Genomic DNA, 27,841 nt, shown 5'->3' on the forward strand with positions numbered 1-27,841 from the left:
ATTGATTTCTTTTGATAAATCTTTAGCACTTGTAAGACTAGGAAGCTTACTTTTTTCCATTTGTAGAAGTTAACAGAAATGTCCTAACAGCATGGATTGTGTTATTTCTATATAATTCCAGATCATATTTATTTCTATGGTTAGGCATTAAGAAATAACACATATATTTCATGTGTCCTTGGTGATTTCATGTTTATACTACATTTTAGCCACTGACTATAACGGGTGGCCTCTGTAAGAAGTTTTAACCCCACATATACATTTTACCCTAGTTGAAGCTTAAATTGCTTCAGCATCTACTTTCTTATTTTAGCTTCATGCAGCCGGTAAGAATAAGAACTTATTTTATTGTATAAGGCCATTGTGTCTGGATATATTGTTGGGAAAGTAGAGTATTGTGAAATACACGACTGTGGGAATATTTATAAACACTGAGAAAATAAATTTTTGGATATAAATTATCAACATTTAGCATAAAGTTTATATCACTTAGAAAATAAAGCATATGGGAGAACAAAACTCCATCATACAAGGACATGGATAATGAGAACATGAATCCTGAACTGGTTTTGGTACTAGTAAAGGTTCCTTGTAAAATGAAAAGAAATCCTTCCTACATCTTCCCCTTCCTTTTCCACAACTCCAGCTAAAAGCATAACTGTGACATATTTACTTCTTTTCAGAAGGCAATGTAAACTTTAAACTGATTCAAATTAGGGTAAGAACAAATCAGAGTGTGGGCAATGCTGTGTGGGCTGATGTGATTTATTGCTTTTACACACATGTCCTAGTTACCCAGGCTCTGAAGTCCTTCTGCTAATTCAGCAAAAGCCAGACTTAAAAAAGGGTGCCTCAGAATTTCTGAAATGAGATCTCAGGGGAAACCTTGGAAACCATTATGGTTTTAAGGTGAATAGGAGGGATCAGCATTGGAGGAACAGTTTCAGGATCTCTCCTCTTTATCCCTACTCAATTAATTGAGAGAGTTGGTAGTGGAAAGGATGAACAGAATATGACTACAGGGGGCTCAGGTAGATGTTTGCAAATAGTTCTTTCCAAATTAATAGATTATAGATGACTTGAGCTTGTTTATAGAGTAAGAAAGAAAGTGCCCTCTGCCAAGTGATAAAAAGAATGTTTTAAAATATCACCTTTAACTTAAAACAGTATCTCAAATTTGAGATGATTTGATGATTCCAGAAACATTTCTCATGCATCATATTTTAGAATGATTTTTGTTTTGCTTGAATCATTAAATTTTATGAGAAATGAAGAGTAGCATTCAGCCCATTTTTCAAATGTTAAAGCCAAGTCACAATACCACAATACATTAAGGGATTTTATTTGTGAAAGAACTATGATTCCAAACTTAGTCCAGAGATTCTTCAACTATTTTGACTTGCCGTAGATGTCCATTAAGTTGAATTTCTAAAGTTTCTAACAGTATAGAGAATCAAAAAATGTTTCCTGTTTACTTCATTTGTTGGTTTTTTACTTGTTGGGGTATTTGTTCATCAGAAAATTTAAGGCAAGTTGTGTGCAATGGCACACACCTGTAATCTCAGTGTCTTGGGAGGCTGAGACAAGAGGATGGAAAGTTCAAGGCCAGCATCACCACTTAGAACTTATCTCAAAATTTAAAAAGGGATGGGGGCAGTGGTGCTGGGGATGTAGATCATTGGTAAAGTGCCCTGGGTTCAATTCCCTGTGCCAAAACAAAACAAAACAAACAAACAACAACAAAAAGAAAATAAGGAAAAGAAAATTTAAGGCTAAACAAAAATAAATGCAGTTGTTTTCTATGAAAAGCAATAGCTATATCTGTTATTGTTCATTTTTAAAAAAAAAATGGTAAAAGCTTTCAAAATAGAAGGTTGTCTTCCTTCACCCAATAATGCCCCCACCCCATAATTGTATTGCTTATTACTTGGTTCTCTGAAGATTCCAGGTACAGTTGTAGCTCTACATTTCTGCTTCCACCAATATTGTAATACATCTTTTATATGTTTAAGTACCTATTTAGGCCAGCTGTGTAGTGAAGTTACACAATTCAATCATATAATACATAAAACAATAACAGTTTGCAAAAAGAAAGGAAATGTATTCCTTCCCAATAATGGGAAGCTGAAATCTTTAAAAATGTTTTATAATGGAAAGTTAATTTTAAGATATCTAAATTAGATGTGGGCTCTTATGTACTTGAAAAATAGAAATACTTTAGTCCATAAACTCTAATTATAATCCAAAAAGAGAGAAAAAATCCAAAAATTGTCTACAAAATCAGAAGTACTTGTAAACAGGAACCATAATATGATAATCTTTTGATTAAAGAAGAAACACTTTGGAAAGTAATAAAGGGGAACATTTCATATCAAAACCTGTGGAACTATAGAGAAATTTCTATTTAAAGAAAAATGTCTATTTTCATTTTCTTTATTATTAGAAAATATAGATGTAAACGATGAAATACCTTAATATTAAAAGTCTTTAAAAATAATAGGATAAGTAAATAATAGGATAATCCAAAATATGAAATGGGAAATTATTGAAAGCACAAGCCAAAAAAGAAAAGAATAGTGGCAAAAATAAAAAATAAGCCAAGTGAAGTTAGCCAATTCCCAAAAAACAAATGCTGAATGTTTTCTCTGATATAAGGTGACTGATTCATAATGGGGTAGGGATGGGGAGCATGGGAGGAATAGACGTACTCTAGGTAGGGCAGAGGGGTGGCAGAGGAGGGGAGAGGGCAGGAGTTTAGCCATGATAGTGGAATGTGATGGACATCATTATCCAAAATACATATATGAAGACATGAATTGGTGTGAACATATTTTATATACAAACAGAGATATGAAAAAATGTGCTCTAAATGTGTAATAAGAATTGTAATGCATTACACTGTCATGTATTTAAAAAATAAAATCAATTAAATATTAAAAAGAAAGAAAGACACAATAAAAATATGTTAATCTTTCTACAAGCTGTTTAAGGAAAGAAGAAAGCACAAAAATATACAAGTTTGGGAGTGAGATAGCAGATGTGTGTGCTGAAGCAGAAAAGATAAATGTAGTATAAGAGAAACCTACATGCAAAAATCTTTGAAAGCTGAAATGAAATGGATGAATTTTTGACAAGACAGAAATTACCAATATCACCTAAAGTAGAATAATTAACACATTAGAGTAGGAATGGTGACTACTATTAAAATTACCAGAACCAAATGATTTTACATTTCCTTTGTAATGTTTAAAGACCATATAACCATTGGTCATTATAATATTATAATCATTATAATATTACAGTAATGTTGATGCAAAATTATATATTATAATATTATAATCATTATAATATGGTAGCGAAGTTGATGCAAAATTCTAAAAAATTACAAATCAGTAAAATCAGACATATTTTTTAAAAATCTCTTTTTAAATAAGATTTATTTCAAGAATGTAAGGATATTTTAAAAATATTAGTCATAATGGTGAAGCCATTTTTATTAAAATTATTTTGGAGTTTCTAGTGAATTAAAAAGCTAATAAATGGTTATCTTTTTTAAATGATGAATTTATTTCCTTTTTCTGATTATTAAATCTTTAAGAGAACTCCCCTCAAAGCAAATCAAAGCAAACTAAAGAGAACCAAGCTAAAGAAGAAAAAAAAATCCTGTCAGAATGATGCAATTTGTTTAGGTGGTTGGAAAGAACATAGGTTTGCTTTTTTTTTTAACTCCATATTATTCATAACTAGGTAAAAGAAGAAATTTATGGAATTTTTCGTTTGATGAACTAAGCTATACAAATTTTAATGATAATTTTAATAATAAAGGTGAGAGTTTCTGGGAAGAAAATGATAAAACTTATGGAAGGTAAGCTTATTTTTTAAGTCATAAATCACTGATTCTGTCCCTTGCTACATATTAGAGTAGTCATACAAAAAACTGATGCTCAAAATTTGCTGTAAGCAATTTTTATGAAGCAATGAGATTTGTTCAAAATATTTCAGATCATTTTAATGTGCAGCTAACATAAGAACTGAACACTGAAATTCCAAAATTTATAAAAATAAACATAAAATTTACAAAAAGTAAATTATAACAGGGTTATAATTCATTCTGTATTTTTCCTGAGGAACACCTTGGGGGAAAAAAAATAACCAGCTAATGACAAACATTAGTGACCTGTTCCTGATAAGCATACTAAGGCATTTGTTATTGGGGCAGTTCCTATCTGTGCAGTGTTTTCATCAAGATATATCTAGTCTAAATTGTTTATGCCATACAAACCTTTTGTCAATAGATTTATAGATTTTCTGAAAAATGTCATGTGAGCTATGTGATATACAGAGTAGAAAATGTGCTTAATTATCATAAGTTTCTTTTGGCTAAAGTGTTGTATCATCATGTACTTTATATCATCACTTACATCAATTTTAACATACTTTGTTTAATCTGAGCCAGAATTTACACTAATATGGGAAGAAAGGTCTATATGTTCATGCCTCATGATGTTTAATATCTTTGAGATTATTTGTAAATCTTGTTACTGGTTATGATATTTTATTCTTTTAAGCCAGATTTAGCAATCTGATCTTTGGGTTGTCTCAAAAGTTCAACATGAAGTATATTGCAATTGAACAAAAATAATCATCTATTTTATGTGGAAGAATAAAAGCTCTCAAATAGCCTAGAAAAAGAAAAATAAGATTAATAAGTTATCAGCTATTAAGCCACGGTATATAGCCACAAAGGATAAGCTATTACTGTTATAATAGAAATGGACAAATTGAGCAGACTTAAGAGTCTAGATGTGTATCTCAATTATATCTTATAATTTAATCTATAACAGTATTTTAATTAAATGGAAAATGGCTTATGTAATAAATCCCACCAGTGCTAACTTCTATTCATGTAAAAGAAATCATTTAAGAAAATAGATTTCAGATTATAAGGTTTTCTTCTCCATATAACAAAATTTTAAGGAAAATCTATGAGACTACTTATGTACATAGTAGGGCCTTCATAAAATATGAAAGGATTCCTGAATCATATAATAAAAGTTGACTCATGGAATCATATTAAAAATAAAAACAATCACAACATTTTTTTATTCAAAAGATCTGTTAAATAGAATCAACATATTGAAAAGAACAATTTATAATGTAGATCACAGATAAAACATTAATATATGTATATATATAATTTACAAAGTGTTCTTGTAAAATAAGAAAAAGATAAAAAATAACATAGCCATGAATATGTAATTCATAAAATACAAATTCAAATGACACTATACTATCTACTGTATATATCATATATTATGTGTTATATATAGTGTCACTTAAATTTTTCAAAAGGATGCTCAAATTCAGTTGTAGCGAGGAAAATGCCATTAAAGTGACAACTATTTCTCACATATTCCTTAAACCAGCAAAATTGAAAAGAACTTCAGTAAAGGGAAGAGGAGGAAATGCCAACATTGGTAGTAATGTAAATTAAGAAACACTATTGGAATATAATCTTACAAGAGCTATTAAAATTAAAAATACAACCTTTAGCTCAGAAAACCTTGTATGGGAATCTACACACAAAATAAAAGTATTAGTAAGAGCCAAGTATGGTGGTGAATACCTGTAACCCAAATTAATCCAGCTACTTTAGAGGCTGAGGCAGGAGGATCACAAATTTGAGGTCATCCTTGGCAATTTTATGGGTGTGTGTGTGTCTATGTATAATTATACATTCATATATATCTCTTTTAAATATTGCTTAAGAAATTCCCTTTTATAAAAAAGCACAGATGTTATGATTTAATTCATGTAAAAATCTATATGTAGGCATGTAGGGATATGTGTGTGTGTGTGTGTGTGTGTGTGTGTGAGAGAGAGAGAGAGAGAGAGAGAGAGAGAGAGAGAGAGAGAATAGGAAATGACTGTGGTTACCAAGATATTATGATATATTTGAGAGTTATCTATGAGTATAAGTCTAAGGTAATTTTAAATCACTTTGAAACAAGTTCTTATACTGTTTGATTACTTACAGTGATTCTAAAATTTCACTTTGAATAAATGTTAGGTCTTACTGTTCCCTTTAATTTTTCTTCAATGATTAAAGTAATTTCTTTCTAAGAATTGCTAGTATAAAAGCCATACTCTCATGGGAACTATTTGTTATGTTCAATAGGAAATTAAAAGCATATATGGGTCCAAATTCTGTGTGGTAAGATGGGTAAGAATGAAAAGAAATGTACTGAGTTAAAATTCCACATAATGCTTTCTCATTCTTAAGAACAGTGGCCTTTAAATGATGTGTAACTGTAGTATAAACCTATTCATGTCACTACTGGGTGTGTTGCATGTGTATCTGTTTTGCTTGTCTTGATTCTGACCATTATGCATATGCCTCCCCTATGCTTTACTTCAAGAATATCTCCATGTCTTTTATCCAAACAAGCCTATATACTTTTATTTCCCTTTTATTAGTTCTGCTTGCGAAATTCTGTATCCTGTAGCATTTTATTTTTCTGGCATCATATGCTCCTCCATTCTTTGGATATTTAATCAATGGAACTGTTTTATTATAAAGCTCTGACATCAGTGTGGGTGTTATCTACTGTGAAATATTAAGAATAACTCATAGGCAAAGCAGATGAAGTCAGACTCCGAGTTAAAGGTTCCATCATAAAAAATACTGCCAGGACCTCATTTTCCTAGTTTCCTCATTTCCTGTGATTCACAGTACAGAATTGGGTGAGGACTAGAGATAAATAATTATTCAAGTAAAATAATTATACAGATGTGGAGTGAGTCTTGGCCTTATCTTCCCACTATAGTTAGGTATTTCTAAACACAACACTTTTTAGTTCTACAAGGGTTGTAGAGCATGCTTATAGAACATTACCACTGGAGTGTAAAATGAATTTCAGTGTAAATATAAATAGTTTAGCATAACTCTGAAGGGTTAAAAATGTGCCAACAAAGGTGATGGACACTCTTCCACCAATAAAAAAGGGTAAATGCAGAGTTCATTTTGGAGCCATCTGGCCAATAGGAGCCAAAACGCTAACTGAGAGAGGTTCCACAGATATACCTAGCATATAATTTGTAATAATTATATATTTTCCCATCCATTCTCATTCACATGACTATGTTTAAACCAAGAGAAGCAATTAAAATATATATAAATTTCTTGAGCTATTGATGCCTTAAGGCTTTTGCTTACTTTAATCCTTAAAAATACTAAGAAACCTGACATAATAGATAAATATTTACAAATCTATTAATATAAATTTCCAGTCTGCTGGGTATGTCTTCCAGTGAAGAAAATACTGGGCTTTTATTTTAGGGAAAATTGTGGTGTCTTGATTCTATTAAGCTTGAGAAATTCTGGATTACTCTAGGATTTAGACTAAAAGACTCTTAAAAAATCATATTTCCAAAGAATATTTTATAAGTGAACTTTGATGATCTTTTTCTATTGTTTATGATTGATTTATTCTATGTTGAACAAGGGAACTGAAATTGAATTGAGTTTAAATTACTCCCTTGCTCTTAGCTTTTCAAAGAAAGCAGTTTAAAATATGTCATCTCCTTTGGCATAAGAAATTGCACGTTGGACTCCTGTTCAAATAGGATCATTATTTTAAGGAGTTTAAAAACAGTCTGAGACATAATATCCACCTTCCTACTATTTCAAGAGTAAGACTTGCAATAGATGGAGAAACTGAAGCCAGAATGTGTCCAGTGCCTAAGCAGATTTCTGCAATGACTGCTTATCATATGCCCAGCCCCAAGTCATGCTGTTTTTACTTTTGTTGGCTCAGGAGTTATGAAAAGTCAGACCTCATCACTGAAAAAAGACTTTCTCACTTTGTGTGGAAGCAGCATGATGCCACCTGTATATAAATCCTTCTTGATTGTGGTTGGAGACCGGGATGAAGTGATTATTATCACTTTCGAAAAATGACTGAGCAAGTATCATTCGTGACTTCAAAACATCAGATCTTGTCTTTAGCTTGATATTGTTCATGTCAGGGAGTTCCAGATGGTTCTCTGTGGGGTTGCTATTTGTTTGTTTTTAAAAGTTTAAGATAAGCAGCTTTTGTGTAAAATAAAAAGGGCAAGTGAACTTTGCCCTTTCTTAAGCACCAATTGTTTGGGGTTGGCTACAATAGGTGATCAAGAGTGACAAATTTAGGGCTTGGGATAGGACTTAATAGTCAGGTACTTGCTTAGAATGTATAAGGCCCTGAGTTTTATCTCTAGCAAAATCAACAACCACAAACTCCCCCTCAAAAAAGTGACCATTTGTGTGAAAGTAGTGAACTCCTTAATCTGTGCAAAATTTTACTATCTATCCAATTTCCACAAAACCAGGCAACGCCTGTCAACCAATCAAAATGCAGATTAAAAACAGTCTCTCAATTGCAGTGTGCAAAAATTTTTAAATTCAACTCCTAAAAGGTAAGTAGATATTTATTTACAGAAAACCAAAAGATTTTACTAGTCCTGTGGGTCATTTTAATTTAAATGCAAGTTTTTGACAATTTTCTATCCCCTTTTTAAATAAGTCTGATGTGAGGGCATCCTTTTAAAAAAATTTATTAAAGACCTTTGATACCTTGGCCTGATCAGTCAAGTTTTTTTTTAAATCAACAATATTTATGGACTTCAGTATAATAAAGGATATTTAGAACAAGTCAAGGAGGATTAAAAACAATATAGTGTTAAAAATGAACCAGGCTATTTTGTAAATTTTACTTTAATATTAGTGTGGGATTTATTATGACAAGTATTGTTTTTAATCTGAGTTGCTGAATTGAACATAACTGAAAGAGCCTACTAATACATTTCACTATGGTGTACCAAAACACACACTGATCCAAATATGAAGGTCTGGCATAGACGAAGTTATTTCCATATGTGCAGAGAATGAGTGTAACAAAGTTTCTGAAGGAGTAGAGCTAAATCATGGATGCAGAAATGAGGTTTGTATTACTAATGGAGACAGATAACAGGGAAACTAGGAAAGAGTTGTGAAAGTAAAGCAACATTAGATTTAATGTTCGTTATGCTCCTTGGAAATTATGTCTAAGAAATAAGGATTTATATTAAGCAGTATATCATTTACTATTCTCTTTTCCACCTTGATTGGCTCTGTTGGGCTCATTACAACTGTATAGCATGTCACTCAGAATACCACTGTGATTCTATGTATTTTTAACCTATTATGTTGTTTCTTGATTGAAATCTCAAAAATTCCTCCCCTTTTCAGTTCTACACCTGTCCCATACTTAACTCTTTCTCAGGTACCTATCTACTTCCGGCTTGACATGGAGTACAAGAGTTGTTTTCTCTCTATGCCAATATCTTCACCTTTTCCCATGTCTTCCCTGTTGGTCTTCAGAGAAAACTTTTCTATCCACACTGTTGAATAATTTATCCCTTTTATTAGGCTCTTTTTCTGACTCCTTTCTATGTCTGCCTTTCAAAATTTCATCTATAATTGCCCCAGGCTAAAAACCCCAATCAATTATTCTTCTTTCTTTCTAAAAAAATAAGTAAATAAAGTTTCATCTGGATGATTTGTCAAACTCTGCTTTGTATTCTTCCACATATATGCCTCAATGATTTTGCTCGTCTTTACCTGAAATGTTCTCCTTGGTTCTCTGCCATAACAATTCTGCCACCCACCTAGTCCAGTAATTTTGGAATAATACTCCATGCAGAAGCAGATGTTCCACAAGGGAGACCCAGATGCTCACAGCAGGAAGGGAGGAGATGGGTGGCAGATAGACTAGAAACTCCATCTTCAGGAAGAAAAATTCTCATGATAGTGGCTTTACACATTTACGATATCTGAATATTGTGCTTTAAAAATACTTGAAAATAATAACAAGTTTAATGACATTGCAGAAGAGGTAAAGTGACTTGTCCAAGATTAGAGGCAACTGAAAGCTTGTATTTGGGTCTTCCCTATCTGTGTTTTCTTCTATTATCCAGGCATTACTCAGTGAGGGTTCTGGGCAGTATTTTTTGGTATGGAATAAATTCTCCATTAAATGTTTATAGAGGCTTTTCTTCCATGCCATTATAATATTGAATTACAAAGTGATTTATGTCTTAAATGGGTTACTTCCTTTCATCCAGAAGGATATATGAATCATCAAGACTCTTCCTCGTTCTCTTATGTGTGACATGATACCACTTGATTCTATACTGGCATGGAAGATTGTTTTCATCATTTTAGTAGTATTGTAACTAAATGTTGGCAAACCTCAGAAAGTTTCAGACTGGGTCAGAAAGATGGCTTTGATTTAGAGAAATTCCTTGAGAAGCCATCAGTCCTAACCTGAGAAAGCATCTCCTCATTCCTAACTAGTAAATTTTCTGCAGGTAAAAAGAAAAGGGGTTTTCAGAATTAACCTGTGTAGATCTTTGAGATAATTTTTAATTTTTGAGATAATTCTTTAGAGTCTGAAATCAGACTCTTAAGAATCTGGCCTCATCATCCTGGCCCTTTTCCTTTTGTACCATTGGTTCAATTAAAGGAATCATTGTTCCCAGAATTTTTTCAGTTTTGGAACATTCTGGCAATTGCTTTCACAAATGGCCACACTTTTTAGGTCAATTTTTCCCTATTTTTTATGCAATGAAAATAACTTTAAGTCAATTAATACAGTGTGTTCAGAAATGCTGTACTTTATTTGGACATGACTAACAGTAAAAATGACCTGAAATGTTTTATGAGAAATTATATTTAAGGTCATACTTAAATGAAATAACATGGAATGCTGATGCAAAATACAACAATTTGATGTATTTTCATGTATCACAATACATAAATCTAGACTACCTTCAACTGTTATTAAATTATAGCTTAGTTAGCAATAAATTGACATGATATAAGAATTTTAACAATGTGGTTTTGGAGGTTAAAAAAAAAAGTCCACTTATTTTTTAACCTCTCAATAGACTAGGAGTACAGTTGGTTTTCTCTAATCAACTTTATTTTGCATTATCATGCTTAATAAGCAAGCATCTTCCATTTGCTGAGTTTTCAGTTACCTTGAACTTTGATTTTTTTACTCACTTTGCAGTCACAAAATGAGAAATGTAGACACTGTGTACAAACGAGAAGTTCGTGCAAAGTCAAGTTCTCAAAACCACATGCAAGACTCAGCGGCACATGGTTTAGAGCCCACACACTCCAGGATCATGTAATACTGGCATGCAGATGAGAGGAAAGAAAAGCACCTACATCATGAAAATAGAGGGTGATGAAATAGAATGACATTTTCTTTATGACAATTATCTAATGCAAACCGTATACCCATAACCTTTATCAGAGTGGGAACAGGGGCAGAGAAGTAAATCTTTGCAGGGAATGGGAAACTGTATATAAATATTAGATAGAGGTCAAGTCGTTGTTAAGTTTAAGAATAACTATTCTGAACTTGGCCTCTTCCAGACTGTCTTCCCCAGTTTCTTGCTTTGTATTTCCTCTGCTACATCATGCAAAAAAGATCAAAGCTAACATTGGAAATCATTTAACAAGCTCTAAACCTGACAGATAACAAGGGTGTTCTCCACAATTTACACGAGAATTAAATTGGATATAAATACCTCCTGTTCTTACCGGTGGGTGTTGTGATTCCATGTGTTAAGGTGTGAAGCAGACAGGAAAGAGATAAATCTTTCATAAGTACATTGTAAATAGGCAAGTGGTATATAAACCATATTCATAGGTAATAGAGTAAAACAATGAAAGGTAAATAGTTGTCACAAAGTAGACTTTACCACAAAAAAAATGGTCATAAAATTAGAGTTTATGGGGGGGGGTAAAATAAATAAGTGCTTTACTACTGTTATTTAAATAATCTGGCAGTGTGGAACAATAAAATTGAGTGATACTTATTTTGATTAAAAATTCTTGACACTGCTTCATCAACCCAGCAGTAGAGATTCCCAGATAAGTTTTAAATACTGATGCTTTTATTAAACAATCATACTGATGAAAATATATACATGAATAATATATAAATGTTCTTTCTTGCAAGATTAAAATGTTCCCCTGGGAGAATTTATCAAATGAATTTTTCACAATGAACTTTTAGGATGATTGGAAATAACTCATGGAATTAAGCTACAGTTTTGTATGAAATGTGCTAACTTGATTACTTCTTCAAATTAAAAGTTTTAAAATGTTATATTCTTTATTTCTCAAATAAATTGCATGCAGCTATGATAAACTTATCCACAGACAATGAATGTGCTTTAAATTGGGCAATATTTGCAATGTTTCCTGCACCATTACTCCTAATTTTGAAACTTGGTTTTTGGTTAAAATTTTGCTGGTCACATACACAAAAAAATCAATGTAAATTCTGTAGCTTCGTTTACTAAAATTTATATTATGAAATTGATATAATTAAATGTCAGTGATTTTATTTTCTAAAGAATTCTCAGAAATAGGGCCCTTGCCCAGTGGAGGATTAGCTGGATGGGAAGGCTCCAAATTTTAATCTTTTTCCTATAGCTCAATGATATGTCATTGACTTTGGATTTGTTGTATAATTTATCTGTAACAATTATCTTCTAAAATCAAAAAAGCAATTAAAGAATTTTAGCATTTTTCCCTACTAATAAAAGGCCCTTTAAAGCAGGCTGATAAATATTGATTTTTGATTAGTGATAACAGGAGGTAGGGTTGTGATAAGTAATTGTTAGTGTCAAATTTGTTTAAAATATATGAAGGAATCCATATTTTCCCCTTGAAATGAAAGATTCATTAAAGCAAGTACATTAAAAGGGCACATCGTTAATTGTTTCAAAATATAGAAAAATTGTTGTTGAAAGTGGCATGAAACTTCCTATCAGAAAATGCTTTTAACATGCTTAAGTTTCCTAATCTTTCCTAAAAAATTTTAAATGTTCTACTTTTTAAAATGTTTTATTTAACCTCGGATCTCTGTTTGGGGACATTGTTACAGTTTACTTGCCAAATTTTAATTTCACATGGGTTCAGCTACTTTTTTGGGTGCTGACAATTAGGCCATATTTTGAAAGTCCAAGTCCCAGCTAAAGCAAGACTTTCTCTAACCAGAAGTGGGAACTCTACAACACACAGTTATATCAGTTTGCATCATGTTATAATGCCTTTGCCACACAGTATAACTAGATATAGCACCATGCAATGCCATGAATTGAGAATGAGACACTATCTCCAGGGGAGAAAATAAACATCTGAGAGAAGAAAACAAAAGCAAGGGATTCAAAGCTGGTGAGACTGGCTTTTTCATTTTGGCTATAGCTCTAATGCCTGTAGCACTATTTTGGGAAACAGAAATACATACCATGTTCATGTCAATGCCATTGGTGTAAGTCCATGCATGCTGGAAATACTCTTCAAGCCGTTGCCTCAGAGGGTTGGGGATTTGGTGAAAACGAATGAACTCTTTTACTCGTAGCATCTGCATGTGGTACCTGGCAGTTCCCGAGTACAGTCTTTGGATAATTGCAGAAACATTCCCAAAAATGCTTGCATACATTAGTGCTGGATTGGATAAAAAACAAAGTTATGGGGGAACACTACACATGTGTATATCTTCTCAATCATGTAGATTTTGATCATGTCAGCCAGCCCAGTTATGCAGATTTACCACTGGCCCATGTGCAAAAAAATTAAACTAGTAACACTTGAAATTTTTATAATTTTAATGGTATAAATAGAGAGGGAAAGTATTAAAACTCAACATGGATTCTAAATTAAAGTACAAATACAATTTTTTTTAAATAATATGAGCTTGTGATCAAGAGCATTGACTAGAGATGCAATGGGTTTGGAATATAGCATTTGATTATTTTTAGTAAGGCATGCTATGGCTCACTATAATATTTTTTTCTGAAAAAATTATTCATGGGAAAAAACATCTTTTAGGGATTTATAAAACACTTTTTGAATCAAAGTTAAATATTAATTTTAAAATTGTGACATCTCTGCCTCTTAGCCTCAAATCTAACCTTGTAGTAGTAGAGGTCTGTTATAAATTTTAAGGTTATTTTTAAAACTTTGGATTTTCTGAGTAATGACTAATTTTTAAAAGAAGACCAAAGTTTCTTTAGAGTGTTAATTTGTATATGATTTTTAATTTATTCTAATTCACATTCACAGTTTCTTTGCATAATAATATATCTCTGGCTTAGAAAATGCATATAGTTTAATTTTTAAGAAAAAAATAGAATACATTCTTGTTCTTTTACATATAGGAAGAAAGTGTTATTTTATCCCTTGCAATATTTTCAGTACTTAGGTAAAATACCCTCATTAGTACTTCTTGGGCTAAATCTTTAGGATTTAAAATAAGGTCTTTGTGTATTTTCCTTTTTCCTTGTAGTATTTGTTTTTAACTTAGAATGATCCTAAAAATGAAATACTCTGTACCTAAATCACCTGGTGTATGATATATACCAGGTGATTTAGGTACAGTGTGTGTGTGTGTGTGTGTGTGTGTGTGTGTGTGTATAATTTAGGTACAGAGTGTGTGTGTGTGTGTGTGTGTGTGTGTGTGTGTGTGTGTATACATATTTAGGTACAGGTATACATATATATCTTTGGGCATCTGTCAGGAGCCTGGAGCTGATGTGTATGTAAGGCACTGGAACAGCACTATACTGTGCTTGTGGGAAAAGCAGTAAGAGCAGCATTATGGTTTCTTGAGCATTTGCTTTTTTCCACAGCTTTTATCTTATGATTTGTATATTATGCTTGGTTTTCACCTTCCTTGTTTGTCATAGAAGTCCAAAGCAAGAGAATATCCCTGGGAAAGAAGAGGAGCCCTTTAATTTTTATTTATTTATTTTTTATTTAAAGAGATGAAAACTGAGGAGATACAAGGTTTAATTTTGTTAATTTGGCTAGGCCTCAGTGTGCTTAGATAAGCTGGTTAAATATTACTCTGGGTGAGTCTGTGAAGGTGTTTTTGGTTGAAATTAACTATTTGTTGTTGTTATTTTGTATTTTTTTGGTGTTGGGGATTGAACTCAGGGGCACTCAAACTAAGCCCCATCCCTAGTCCTTTTTTGTATTTTATTTAGAGACAGGTTCTCACTGAGTTGCTTAGTGCCTTGCTTTTGGTGAGGTTGGCTTTGAACTCAGGATCCTCCTGTCTCAACCTTTGGAGCTGCTGGGATTACAGGTATGCACCAACGTGCCGGCGAAATTAATTTTTGAATCAGTAGACAAGTGAAGCAGACTGAACTCCCCACTCAGGGTGGGCCTCATCTTATCCATGTGAACAGAACAAAATGACAAAATAAGGGAGAACTCACTCTCTGCCTGCATGTCTGTGTTGGGAAATAAGTCTTCTCTTGCTTTGGACTTGTACCCAGACTCAGAATGAAATTATACCACTGTTTCTCCACCATAAATGCTTAGGACAATTCTTTATAATAATTCTAGGTATCTCTGTATCTATTTATCTGTCATCTATTGATCTGCTTTTCTGGAAATCCAGACTAATCCAGGAGATCTCTAGCTGAGTTAGCCTGTGAAAGAGACATTAATTCTCTCTAAGGCAGATCAGTTGTTTAGGGTATACCTTCCATAAGAAGCATCAGCAGCCCTAAATTCTTTCTAATTTGAGTCAATTAATACATTGTCGCAAGGAGAGATTAGCAATATTTGTCACAAACTAATTCCTGTGACTCATGTAGGAAGTATATTTTGCATCCTAAGCATAGCATTGGATGTATCTTTATGTACTATTATGTTTCCAGAAAGTACCTATTACATGCTCTGCAAAGAGATTCTGAGAGCACATAATCAATGATAGTCATTTTACCTAAACCACACAGTTACATAAAGGGGAAAGGTCAGGAAAAATATTCTTGTTTAGTTTTTTAATAAATACTGGGGTTTTATCTCCATCTTACCATTGAAACATTAGTTTATGTAATAAACAGGTATTTCCCGCTTAGTGTTATGATGGAAAATCTGGATTGTAAGTATGTAGTTGAAGACCCGAATGAACGATTGAAATATATCTCTTGGGAAATTCTATGCTGATGATGTTTTAAATTATACAGAAGAGTTATTTTTTGTTTGTTTGTTTGTTTTGTTTTGGTTGGAGAGGAAGCAAGTAGAGCTAAATATTGCAAGATAGAGATAAAAATATAACAAAATTATTATAGTTATATATTATTTAGTTGATGTCCACCAATTGGAGTAAAATTCCAGTCAAAAGAATGCTGGCTATTTATAGATGGGCATTTTCCCCTTAAAATCAATATTTTATTTAGTAGAAAGTTCTTATTTCATCAAAATGGTTTACTTGTTAGTTTATTAGAGAAATAAAACATGTATATCTTAAAACTTCCTTTAGCACACTATGCCCAAACTATGACATGTTATCCAAGCTAATAAATTTCACTGGTTTTTGTATATTAGATAAACTATGCTGATAGACTAAATACACTTTTTCTTCCTATGTATTACATACAATTTTGGGGTGTAGGTTGGGTACTGGGGATTGAACCTTGGGGTGTTTTACCACTGAGGTACACCCTCAGCCCCCCTTTATTATTATTATTTTAAATTTTGAGACAGGGTCTTTTTAAGTTGCTTAGGGCCTCACTAAGCTATTAAGGCTGGACTCAAACTTGTGATCCTCCTGCCTGAGCCTCCTGAGTCACTGGAATTATAGGCATGTACCACTATGCCCAGACATATTTTTAAAAATGTACTTAAAAATATAAATTTATTGCAGCATAATTTATCTATAACAAGATAAATCCTTTTCAAGTGCATAGCCAAAGTAGATGGGACAAACATGAATAATCCTGTAAATACAATAATTGATATAGACTGTTTCCATTACCACAAATGTTCTCCTTGTGTCCCTCATTTTAGACCTTAGGCAACCATTGAACTTCTTTATGTCAGTACAGATTAGTTTGCATTTCCTTGGGTTTCACATAAATGGAACTATAATGTACATGCTCATTTGAGTCTGACATGCACAACAGAAGGTTGAGGATTATTGTGTTTATCAGTAATTTGTTTTAGGTCTTGAATTGACAAATTGATTTGCATCCTTTGGCAATGCTGCAGTTTATCTCTTCCATTGATGGAAGTTCACTGACTACTATGAATAAAGTTGCCATGAATATTTGTGCCTAAGTTTTTGTGTGTGCATATATTTTTATTTTCCTTTTAAACACCTAAGAGTGAAATTACTGAATTGTGTGGTATGTATAACTTCATAAGAAACTGCCATGTTGTTTCTCAAAGTTGTTTTATTTTACATTCTCACCAGTAATGTATTACAATGCCAGTTGTTCCATATGTCTCTGGAACATTTGGTTTAGTCAGTCTTTATTTTTAACCATGGTAGAGTGTATATAATATCTTACTAGGATTTTAATGTGTATTTCCCTGATGACTGATGTCATCTTTATATGTACTTCATGACCATTCTTTTGTGAAGTGTCTTTCCAAATATTTTGAAAAAATATTTTGCTAATTTTTGTTCATTTTTGAAATGAATTATCTTGTTAGTTTGGAGTTGTAAGAAATCTTGATATATTCTAGATATCAACCCTTTTTATATTTATATTATATCCTATCACTTTCCCATTTATATTATTAACAATGTCCTTTGAAGAACAGAAGTTAATTTTGAAGGTCTCAAATTTATTGATTTTTTTTGTGTGTGTGGTTCAGAATTACCTTTTGTTTTGGTTTCGGAAAAATGTATCATTCAAGAATTTGAGCATTTCACCTAGATTTTCAAATTTATTGTAATAAATCAATTCATAAAGTACTTTTATTATCAATTTTCTTCCCAGAATTCAATTTTTTCCCCCTATGGTTCTGTGGAATAATCCAGAGCTTCACATATGGGAGTCAAGTGCTCACTTATTTATCACCCCTTCTCCTCAAAGTTCAGCTTCTTACTTAATATATTACAAAGTTTAGTCAAAATGTCCCAAGCTTATGTCATCATCAAACTCCCAAATTCTCTTTCTTTACCTCTACCTTATTCTCCTGGGCTGGTTTAGCAGTGGTGGAGGGGCCTCCAGCTGATTGAGCAGATCCATCAGCCCCTCCATTGCATAGGAAGTTCCTAAGGCTAACACTGAACCTGGCCTTAGTGAACAAGCAGACAAATCTGATTTGTTTATACCAAACAAACTTATTAATCTTATTCTCTGTGAAGGTAGCTTCATTGTCATGCATTATGAGGGCATACAGTGTAGACAGAGGCTAGTTTGGAGACCTAGACCATAGTGCTGTTGGGTGTAGTCACTGCTGGGCACAGTGCTAAAGAGAGGAAGTCCAGGCTCACCAAGCACTGCTTTCTTTCGATTTCTCAGAAAGACCCAGCACTTGGGTGGAAGCTACTTCTGTCTGTAAGATTTATAGTAACATCTTTTCATTCATACAGGTTGTTAGTAGCTTTCTCTGCCCCTTTCTTTTCCAGTCTAATTCGAAAGTTCATCAATTTTATTGATCATTAGAAAGCCAAAATTTACTTTGATTCACTCTCTATTGTTTTCTGTTTCATTAATTTCAGCTGTTATTTCCATTTTCCCTTTCTTTCTACCTGTGTTGTTTAATTTGCTAGTTTATCTTATTATTATTATCTTTTATTGGTTTCTTAAGATAGAGGCCTGGATCTCTTTTAAATAAAGCGACTCAGAAAGCTATAAATTTCTCTCTAGACACTGCTTTAGATGGCTCCTACATTTGCATTAAGTAAAAATATTTTCTGTTATCTATGTGATTATTTTTTCTTTGAACCATAAATTATTTGGAAGTGTGTTAATTAATTTTTAAATATTTGGAGACTTTACAAATATCTATACATTTTTCTCTCCTATATTTCTGCCTCCTCCTTCTTTATTGTTATTTATTCTTGGATTTTTTTGTGGTCAGAGAAATATTCTGTATAATTTTAGTACTTTAAACATGTTCTGTGGCTCAGGATATGATGTCTTGACTAATGACCTACATATACTAGAAAAAAATGTGTATTCTGCTGGTAGTCTGTAATTGTCACCAAGCAAAGTTAGCTAACAGTAGTACTTAAGTCTTTTATATTTTATTATTATTTTTCTATTGTATAAAACATAGAAGAATGCTGAATGCTGAAATTTCAAACTGCATTTGTAGATTTCTCTTTTGAATTTGTCTATTTCTCCTTTTAGGTCCATCACTCCTTTTGCATTATAATTTTGACATTTTTTTTGTTTCAGCAATTTAAAGATTTTATTCCATTATCTCTAGCTTCTGTTGTTTCTAAGAACAAATGTTCCATTATTAACCTTATGCCTTTTTTTTTTTTTGATGTGTGTCTTTTTTCCCCCTAGCCCTTTTTAAGATTTTCATTGTAACTAGTTTCCAGCAATTTGATTCTCTTATGTTTTTGGTACTGGGTATTAAATTCAGGGATACTCTACCACTGAGCTAATTCCCAGTTCTTTTAATTATTATTATTATTTTTTATTTTTAGATAAGGCTTCCTTATGTTGCTCAGGCTGGCTTCAAACTTGAGATTCTCTTGCCTCAGCTTCCTGAGTTGCTGAGATTACAGGTACATGGCACCATACTCAACTCCAGCAACTTGATTATGGTGTGCCTTTATATATTTTATTTACATTTGATCTGTTTAGGATTCACTGAACTTCTTGAATCTATAGTTTATAGATGTTATCTATAAACTATAGGTAGATTGGAAAAAATTCAATCATTATTTTTCTTATTTTTCTGCTTGCTTCCCTAGTTTTGGGGACTCTACATATACATTTTTTCAAGTACTAGGTATTCTGTTAGTTTTATCATCTCTGTCTGTTCATTTCCTTTTTTATTTGATTTGCTGCCTGATTATGGGTCACATTTTTCTGTGTTCTACTGTATCGTTTTTATAATAATTCTGGCTATTATAAAATTAATGTTGATCCATGCTGTATTTTTTCATCCTTTAAAATGTTAGACATTGTTATTTTTACATTTAAATTTATTTAAAAGTTATACATAAACACGTAAAACTGTCATAATGTTCTGATACATGTGTACATTGTATAATGTATATATAAGTCAGTTCAAATTTATGTGTCTCCTCAAACATTTATCATTTCTTTGTGATTAAAATACTAAAATCCTTTGGTCTAATCCCAGTCACTATCTTTAGTGACCCCAGTGTCTAATAACACAACCAAACTTTTTACCCCTATGCAACTGTAACTTTAAAGCTCTTGATTCCATCTCTTTCCACTCCTCCCTACCCTCTTCTATCTCTTCCTATCCTTGGAAACACCATTACACTCTTAATTTCTTTGAGGTCAACTTTTTTATTTTCTACATATGAGCAAGAACATGCAATTTCTATCTTCTCTTGGCTTATTTTACTTAAATGTTTTCAGCTCTATCCATGTTACTTTAAATGACAGATTTCATTCTCTTTTAAGGTTGAATTAAATATATTAATGTTCCATATTTACATATATGTTCCATATATATACATATTATATATACATTATATATATTATATATATATCTCCTTATATATATGTTATATATTTGTTTATCCATTCATCAGTTGATGGACATTTGGGTTTTTCCATTTTCTGAATATTGTGACTAGTGCTATAATAAACATGGGGGTGGGATTTCTTTTTGACAGAACAATTTAATTTCTTTTGGCTATATCTACTCAGGAGTGGGATCATTCGATCATATGGCAGGTTTATTTTTAAGGTTTTTGAGAAACATCCACACTGTTTTCCATAATGGTTGTACTAATTTATGTTCCCATGAACATATGCAAGTGTTTCTTTTTCTCTACATCTTTGCCAACACTTATCTTTTTATTTACTTATTTTTGGTACCAGGGACACTCAACCACTGAACCACATCCCCAGCCTTATTTGGTATTTTATTTAGAGACACAGTTTGACTGAGTTGCTAAGCACCTCGATAAATTGCTGAGGCTGGCTTTGAACTTGCCATCCTCCTGCCTCAGCCTCCTGAGCCACTGGGATAACAGGCATGTGCTACCACACCTGGCAACACTTATTTTTTTTTTGTTAATAGTTATTCTTATTGGAATGGGATGATTTCTCATTGTGGTTTTGATTTGCATTTCCATGATGATTAGTAATGTTGAGCATTTAAAAATATACCTGTTGGCCATTTGTATGTTTTCTTTTGAAAAATATCAATATCAAAAATATCAAAAAATGTCAATATCTGTTTTTAAGAATGGATTATTTATATTTATTTTACTCCTAAGTTTTTTGAGTTTCCTTATATATTTTGGATATTAACCCCTTGTCCCGTTGTCAGATGTATAGTTTGTAAATATTTTCCCACATGCTCTCTCTTCACTCTGTGTTTGTTTCTTTCACTTTGCAGCAGCTTTTAGTTTCATGTAATCCCCTTTACCTATTTTCCCATTATTTTTTGTGTTGTCATGGTCTTGTCTAAAAATCTCTTGCTCATTAGGCGTTGTTCTTGCAGATAGTTAGATAATTTGATGATTGGGTTGTATCTATTGAGGCTTGTTTTGAAAGTTTTGTTTAAGATTTGCCCTGATACTGTGGCATTATTATTTTTCTGAGATTTCTAGTGAATACCCTGGATGTTCAATGGAGGTTTTCTACTCTGTTTATTTGAATCTTCCAAACCTGGGTGAAACCTAAAAATTGTTCAGATTACTACTTATATATTACTTCGCCTGGCCATGAGGACTTTCATTCCATGTAGTTGTCTTAGTATTTATTAGTACTCAGGGGTATACCCCTGTAGTTTTTTGGAGTTTTACTTTGTCATAGTTGTCTCTGTTTTGTTTCTGTTTTTCTTTTTGTATTGAACACCATAACACCCTAGGCTTCATAACCTGTGATATTGTTTTCTTAATTTAGTGATAATTTTGTAGTCTGCTTAGATTTTTTTTTTCCTTTATTGTTCACTGTGGTTCAGAAGGCGTCTATAGGCAGGAAACCAAGGGTAACATGGGGATATCTTGGTTCTTTCCCTTCTCTCAGGGATCGCACTTCCCTTCTTGGTGCTCAACATCTGAAAGCATTTACCTTATACATTTTGTTTGGGTTTCTGTTTCTTTGCTTTTTTATTTTGTTTATTTGTTTAATAAGGAGGGGTAAGGCTACTCCATCATACTGGAAGTACAGAACTCTAGTAACTGTCTTTTATAGTCTATAACATTGAGAAATTCTCCCAAGATGTTTGTCAAGCAGGTTAGAGATGGAAGACATTTGTTCTTATTTTACTAGTTTATTCGTTTTTTAAAATTAAATATAGACATTGTATTTCTAGTATTTGAATAAAGTATAAATTTATACTATAAATTAGCATAAATACAAATAAGTCAGCATAAATTATATTTACACTTATTAATTAATTTTCACTTTGTTTTTTTATTTTGAATTATATACCCTTTTAAATGAATTCTCTGATTCCTGTTTATGTATAGTATACATCAGAAGTGATTAGGTAGTAATTAGATAGTAAGTAGGTAGAAGCTTTTAAAATGCATTTACAGGGGCTGGGGTTGTGGCTCAGTGGTAGAGGGCTTGCTGGCATGTGTGAGGCACTGGTTTTGATCCTCAGCACCACATAAAAAATTAATAAATAAAATAAAGGTATTATATTCATCTATAACTAAAAATATTTTTTAAAAATAAGTAAAATGAATTTACATAAATTTAAATTTTTGCATTTGGTTAGATGATAATTTTTAATTTTTATTTTTAAGTTTTCTTGAATTATATTATTGTAATGTGCATAGTTGATTACTTTTTTCCCAACTTGTCTTAAAATTTTTTTAGTAAAATGACTGAATTTAAATAAGCTCAAGGATTATGAGAGTTAAATCTGATAATCACTATGTTTATAATTAGCACATATACAATATTTTACATTACATTTTCAGTTGCATTTTATTTTTAGGTCAAAATTAGGCTCCCTAATGAGTCTGAGAAGTGTGAAGTATATGCTTGGAGTATGAATTTAGCAAATAGAGGAAACCAAATGGTTTCCTAATCTAGTTCTAGCTAGAAATAGCAGGTACAAATATATCCATGAACATCAAATTGCTCAGCAAATTTCTGACATTCTTCTTATTGCTGAGTTACAAGTCTTAATTTTACCTTTATTTATTTCATAACAGGTCATGATAGATTCCTCTGGGAATATCTGTAAGCTTTTTCCTGTGTGACATCAAATTTTACACAATCCCATTTTGATTAAATTTAAAGAAATGAATCTTTTAATAAAATAAATGATGTTATGTGGATGATGAGTTTATTGTGCTGTATTCAATTTAACAAGAGTGTTTTCTCTTAAAAGATGAAATTTATCTGCAGGAAACATGGAATTTTTTAAGTGATCAATAGAAATAATCTGATCCTATATTGATAAAAGCTAGAAAAAGGAACAAAGGAAGGAAAGAATAAAGCAGGGGAGAGAAGGAAGAGAAGGGGAGATAGGAGAGAGAGAGAGAGAGAGAGAGAGAGAGAGAGAAAGCAAGCAAACTGTTCATACTTTCTTGATTAGGGATTAGAGATTAGATATGGACCAATTGATAAACTGAGCTTTCTTTAATTTAAAATTGTTTACAAAATAAATATCACCACATACTTATTTAATCCTCACTGTGGTGAGTATCACTAAATGGTGAACTGGCTACACTTTGCTGTACTTAAAAAACTTTTTTTTTGAAAATTCTAAATTTCTAAATACAGATTCTGTTTTATTAAAAACATCACTATATATATATATTTTTTTTTCTATACAAATATTTGAGAATAAACCTTTTTCTTTTCCTTGCTTGCTACTTATGCCACTAAAGTTTAAAACAAATGTAAAGTTTATTCTAGTCATTACAATCATGAAATGCTTTAATTGTATTTGCCTGGAGAAACTCAATCTGCCTGGATATAAATTTCTAATTTTTCTAGTAGACTCCACTTCCAATTTCTTCTGGATATACTGTTACTTCTGTGGTTGCAGTCAAAGCTTGGACTGAATTTGTAGAGTATCTAAAGAGTGTTTAAATCTATTATTTTCTTATTCAAATGTTATTAAGATAAAAATGCCAAACGTGTATGCACATATATATGCAAATTACAATTTCTATAAAGTATACAATAAACTGGGAGAATCTATTTAAGTTTCAGAAATAGGTCTTATTTGAACATATTTCAGTAGTTAGTAGGTTGATATTTAAAAATTGAACATCAGAACTTTTTTCAACTTTGTATGTAATCTAAATATGATACTCTTCTTGAAGATGTAAAAATCAATCATATTTTTGCTAATTACTGCTTGCTATCATTAAGGTTACCTTTAGTGGTTCCACAGGAAAAATTCTTAAAAATATTAACATTAATCTCACTTCATCATAACCTAAGTTTCTTTTTTATTCCAAAGAATATATGTAATAAATGATGCTCAATATAAACTCATTACAGGGTAAAGAGCAATTAATTAGCTCTTGGAGTAATGTCATAGGAAAATGGATTTTTTGTCAATGTCGGGAGAAAATACATGTATATATATATATATATACACACATACAAGTATATATGTGTTGTATATGTATGTATATATACATACAGGTGTTTGAAAATTAATTTACATTATAATTATAGTGATGACATATGTAAATACCCACATATCTATGATATATATGGTTCTATCTATATCCATCTATAATTATCTCTATATCTGTCTATCCATCTATCTATATCTATAGTATTACTATAATCTGGCCTAAGCTTGAAATAGAAAATACCTATTAACAATAAATGATGAAGACCTTTTTTAAAAAGATATATAGTAACAAGAGTGAACTGCAAGTTTCAGTTTCTGAATCCCAAGACCCATGTCACTCCAATTTTATGCCCATGATTTCTTGAGGTCCAGAAAAGCCTTTATGTGTATTTCACTTCACAGAAAGAATCAGATTCAACAGAATACAGTACCCATGTATGTAACTCCATTATCTTCATACTTGTCTATAGTTTTTTTTTTTTTTTTACTCTCAATGTTCTAGAGATTATCAATTTTGTGGTATTATTTTATCCTAACAGATAGCAAAAGAGAAATCTACTTACAGCCAATCAACATGACACAAATTGAAAAGATTTTCTCCGAATTGGTGTTAGGAGACACATTTCCAAATCCTACACTGGTTAAACTGCTGAAGGTAAAATAAAGTGCTGTGACGTATTTGTCTTTAATGGATGGTCCAGAACTTGAGTCACTGTCATTGTAACGTTTCCCAATTTGTTGTCCTAAGGAATCCAACCATCCAATTTTGTCAGTCAGATATGGCCTTTCTACATTCCCAATTGCATACCAAATGCAAGCCAGCCAGTGAGCAATCAGGGCAAATATGCACATTAAGAGCATTAGAACAGCAGCGCCATATTCTGAATATCGATCCAGTTTCCTGGCCACTCTCACAAGACGAAGGAGCCGAGCAGTCTTCAAAAGACCAATTAATGTGGTTGTCTGTTGGAAATAAATGTGTATGGTTAGAAACAGTTGACAAGCAAGTCAAAGTACGTTTAGGTAAGGTAGAGTTGCTAGAAACAGGTTAAAATGATATGGTAGCCTTGAGAACAACTCTTATGTTTGAATTAAATGTTAAGGTTAGTTCAATTTTAAAAAGTTTTAAACCTGCATTGGAAAATGCTTTGAACATATGGAAGCTTATTTCACTATCTACCCATGTAAGATTTGTGAGACACATAATCTATCTTGTTTTAAACCACAAACAAGTACTTTGTCTATAATGTGTACTCAGTAAATGATTCATTCACCAACAAACATCCCAGTGCTCCTGCCTACCCAAAACCACACACCAGGACTGTATTGTTGAACAGGAGGAATGCCCACTTTTCTAACAGACATATTTAATAGACACAGTGTCTTCTTTAATAGAAAGAAACTAGGTCATTTTATGAGATAAAGACCTAGTTTATTTATTGGGCAAAATAGATATTAAAAAAAAACAATTTCACAGAGTAAAAAGTGCAAAGAGGACATTAAACAGAATACCATGACACAGTATAATATTAGAGGGGGTGTTCAGGGGCATGGGTTGTGGCTGAGATTACTTCAGACAGAAAGATCAAGAAAGGCTGTGCTGAGGGCTGACAGTTGAACTGAGAAAGACCTGAATAATGAAAAGGAGCCAGTCAAGCTCCCTCTTTCTGTAACTGTTGGAACACTTATTGGATAATTGCATGCATTAATTACACTCTATATTTAAATGCATTTTTTCTTCCTAAATGTGTTAAATGGATAAATTGTTTCTTGATATGCCAAGGATATTATGATTATATTTTGCTTTGGAGTATGATATCTGTAACTAATTGCATGATTATTACTGACCAGGTATCTAATGATAGGATACTTTTATATAATAATAGGATACTTAACTGGTTGTTTGGACTTGAAATCTGATAAGTACAAATTACAAGTTCATTTCTTAGGTTTCTTAAATAATGTCAACTATAAGTACTATATAATTCACAGGGCATATAATTATTCCATAGTTACATGGTATTTACCAATCAATTATTGAGTCATTTTATCTGTTCATTGTTGGTGTTTATTTTACAAAGTAGTCCAACTGTGTTAAGAATAGTTATATCTTAATTGAAGAAATAGCACATGAAATAACTATTGCCCCTTATCTATTAATATTGACTTGATTAAAAAAAAAAACATTAATGTCAAGGAAAAGAAAAGTTTTTATTAAAATGTTACAGTATATACTGCAATATTTTTTCCCTTGTACCATGGTGGTAATAAAGGAAGGTATTAATTGTTTTAAAAATAATATTGGAAATCTTTAAAATTCAGAGGAATTTGTGTAGTTGAGATAGGGCTACCATAACTCTAGAACTGGTCTATTTTCAGGTTTAGTGGTATAGAGATGTGAGTCTTTTCTGTTCCCAATGCTGTGTTATATTTTTCAGAGTGTAATGAAAAAAATAGGTTTTTTTTTTTCTTCTTGACAGATTTAAAAGTATATATCCTTACAATGATTGATGGACAGTTCAAGGTCATTTTATTATTATTTTTCTTCCTTTTTTTTTTTTTTTTTTTGGTACTGGGGATTGAACTCAGGGGCACTCAACCACTGAGCTACATCCCCAGCCCTATTGTGTATTTTAATTAGACACAAGGTCTCATTGAGTTTCTTAGCACCCCCCCTGCCCCGCCCCCTGCAATTGCTGAGGCTGACTTTGAATTCCTGATTCTCCTGCCTCAGCCTCCCCAGTTGCTGGGATTAAAGGTATGAGCCACCATGCCCAGTTCAAGGTTATTTTAGTCTCCACTATTTGTATGGGCAATATTTTAGTTTTAATAGGTATGTGCTAGGGGACCTTTGAATGGACAAACTTATGATTGAACTCTGCTTTTGTATCAATATGTCACTTTGGATAAGTTATTTATTTAGTCCCAAGCTTCAGTTTCTTCATCTGTAAATTAGAATAAAAATGTCTAATTTATGGAGTTGCAGATAAGACCCAATAAATGGTCACTCTTCATGTCTCTCTTTAAATACCTCTTACATTTTTGTGTGACAATGTAACAAATGCCTTGGCCTTATTTCTATTTTTATTAAGTTCTGCTAATACCTTTGAGAATTCTTTGCTAGTGACAGTTTTGTACAGCACTGCTTATAGACAATGCTTAGGGTTGCAATAATTATTTTCTTCTTCTTTCTATTCAAATATTTCTCTAAAGACTTAAGGTATCTTGCCCCATGTTACAGAATGGAGAGAATCAACTGTATCCAAATTTAAG

The 27,841-nt window shown here is 32.0% G+C and overlaps 1 protein-coding gene across 2 annotated transcripts in view; it reads right to left on the reverse strand.

Annotated features, from left to right (window-relative positions):
• Kcnh7 (potassium voltage-gated channel subfamily H member 7) overlaps positions 1 to 27,841 on the reverse strand; it is a 457,046-nt gene that overhangs the window by 36,274 nt on the left and 392,931 nt on the right. For both annotated transcript variants that reach the window (XM_026393098.2, XM_026393099.2), the window contains exons 8-9: positions 25,132 to 25,531; positions 13,350 to 13,549 (exon numbers count right to left, since the gene is read on the reverse strand). In XM_026393098.2, the coding sequence (XP_026248883.2) occupies positions 13,350 to 13,549; positions 25,132 to 25,531 (600 nt within the window). The remainder of the gene's footprint in view (positions 1 to 13,349; positions 13,550 to 25,131; positions 25,532 to 27,841) is intronic.

The sequence above is a fragment of the Urocitellus parryii genome, chromosome 1 (genome assembly GCF_045843805.1).
Source record: "Urocitellus parryii isolate mUroPar1 chromosome 1, mUroPar1.hap1, whole genome shotgun sequence".
Lineage (NCBI taxonomy): Eukaryota > Metazoa > Chordata > Mammalia > Rodentia > Sciuridae > Urocitellus > Urocitellus parryii.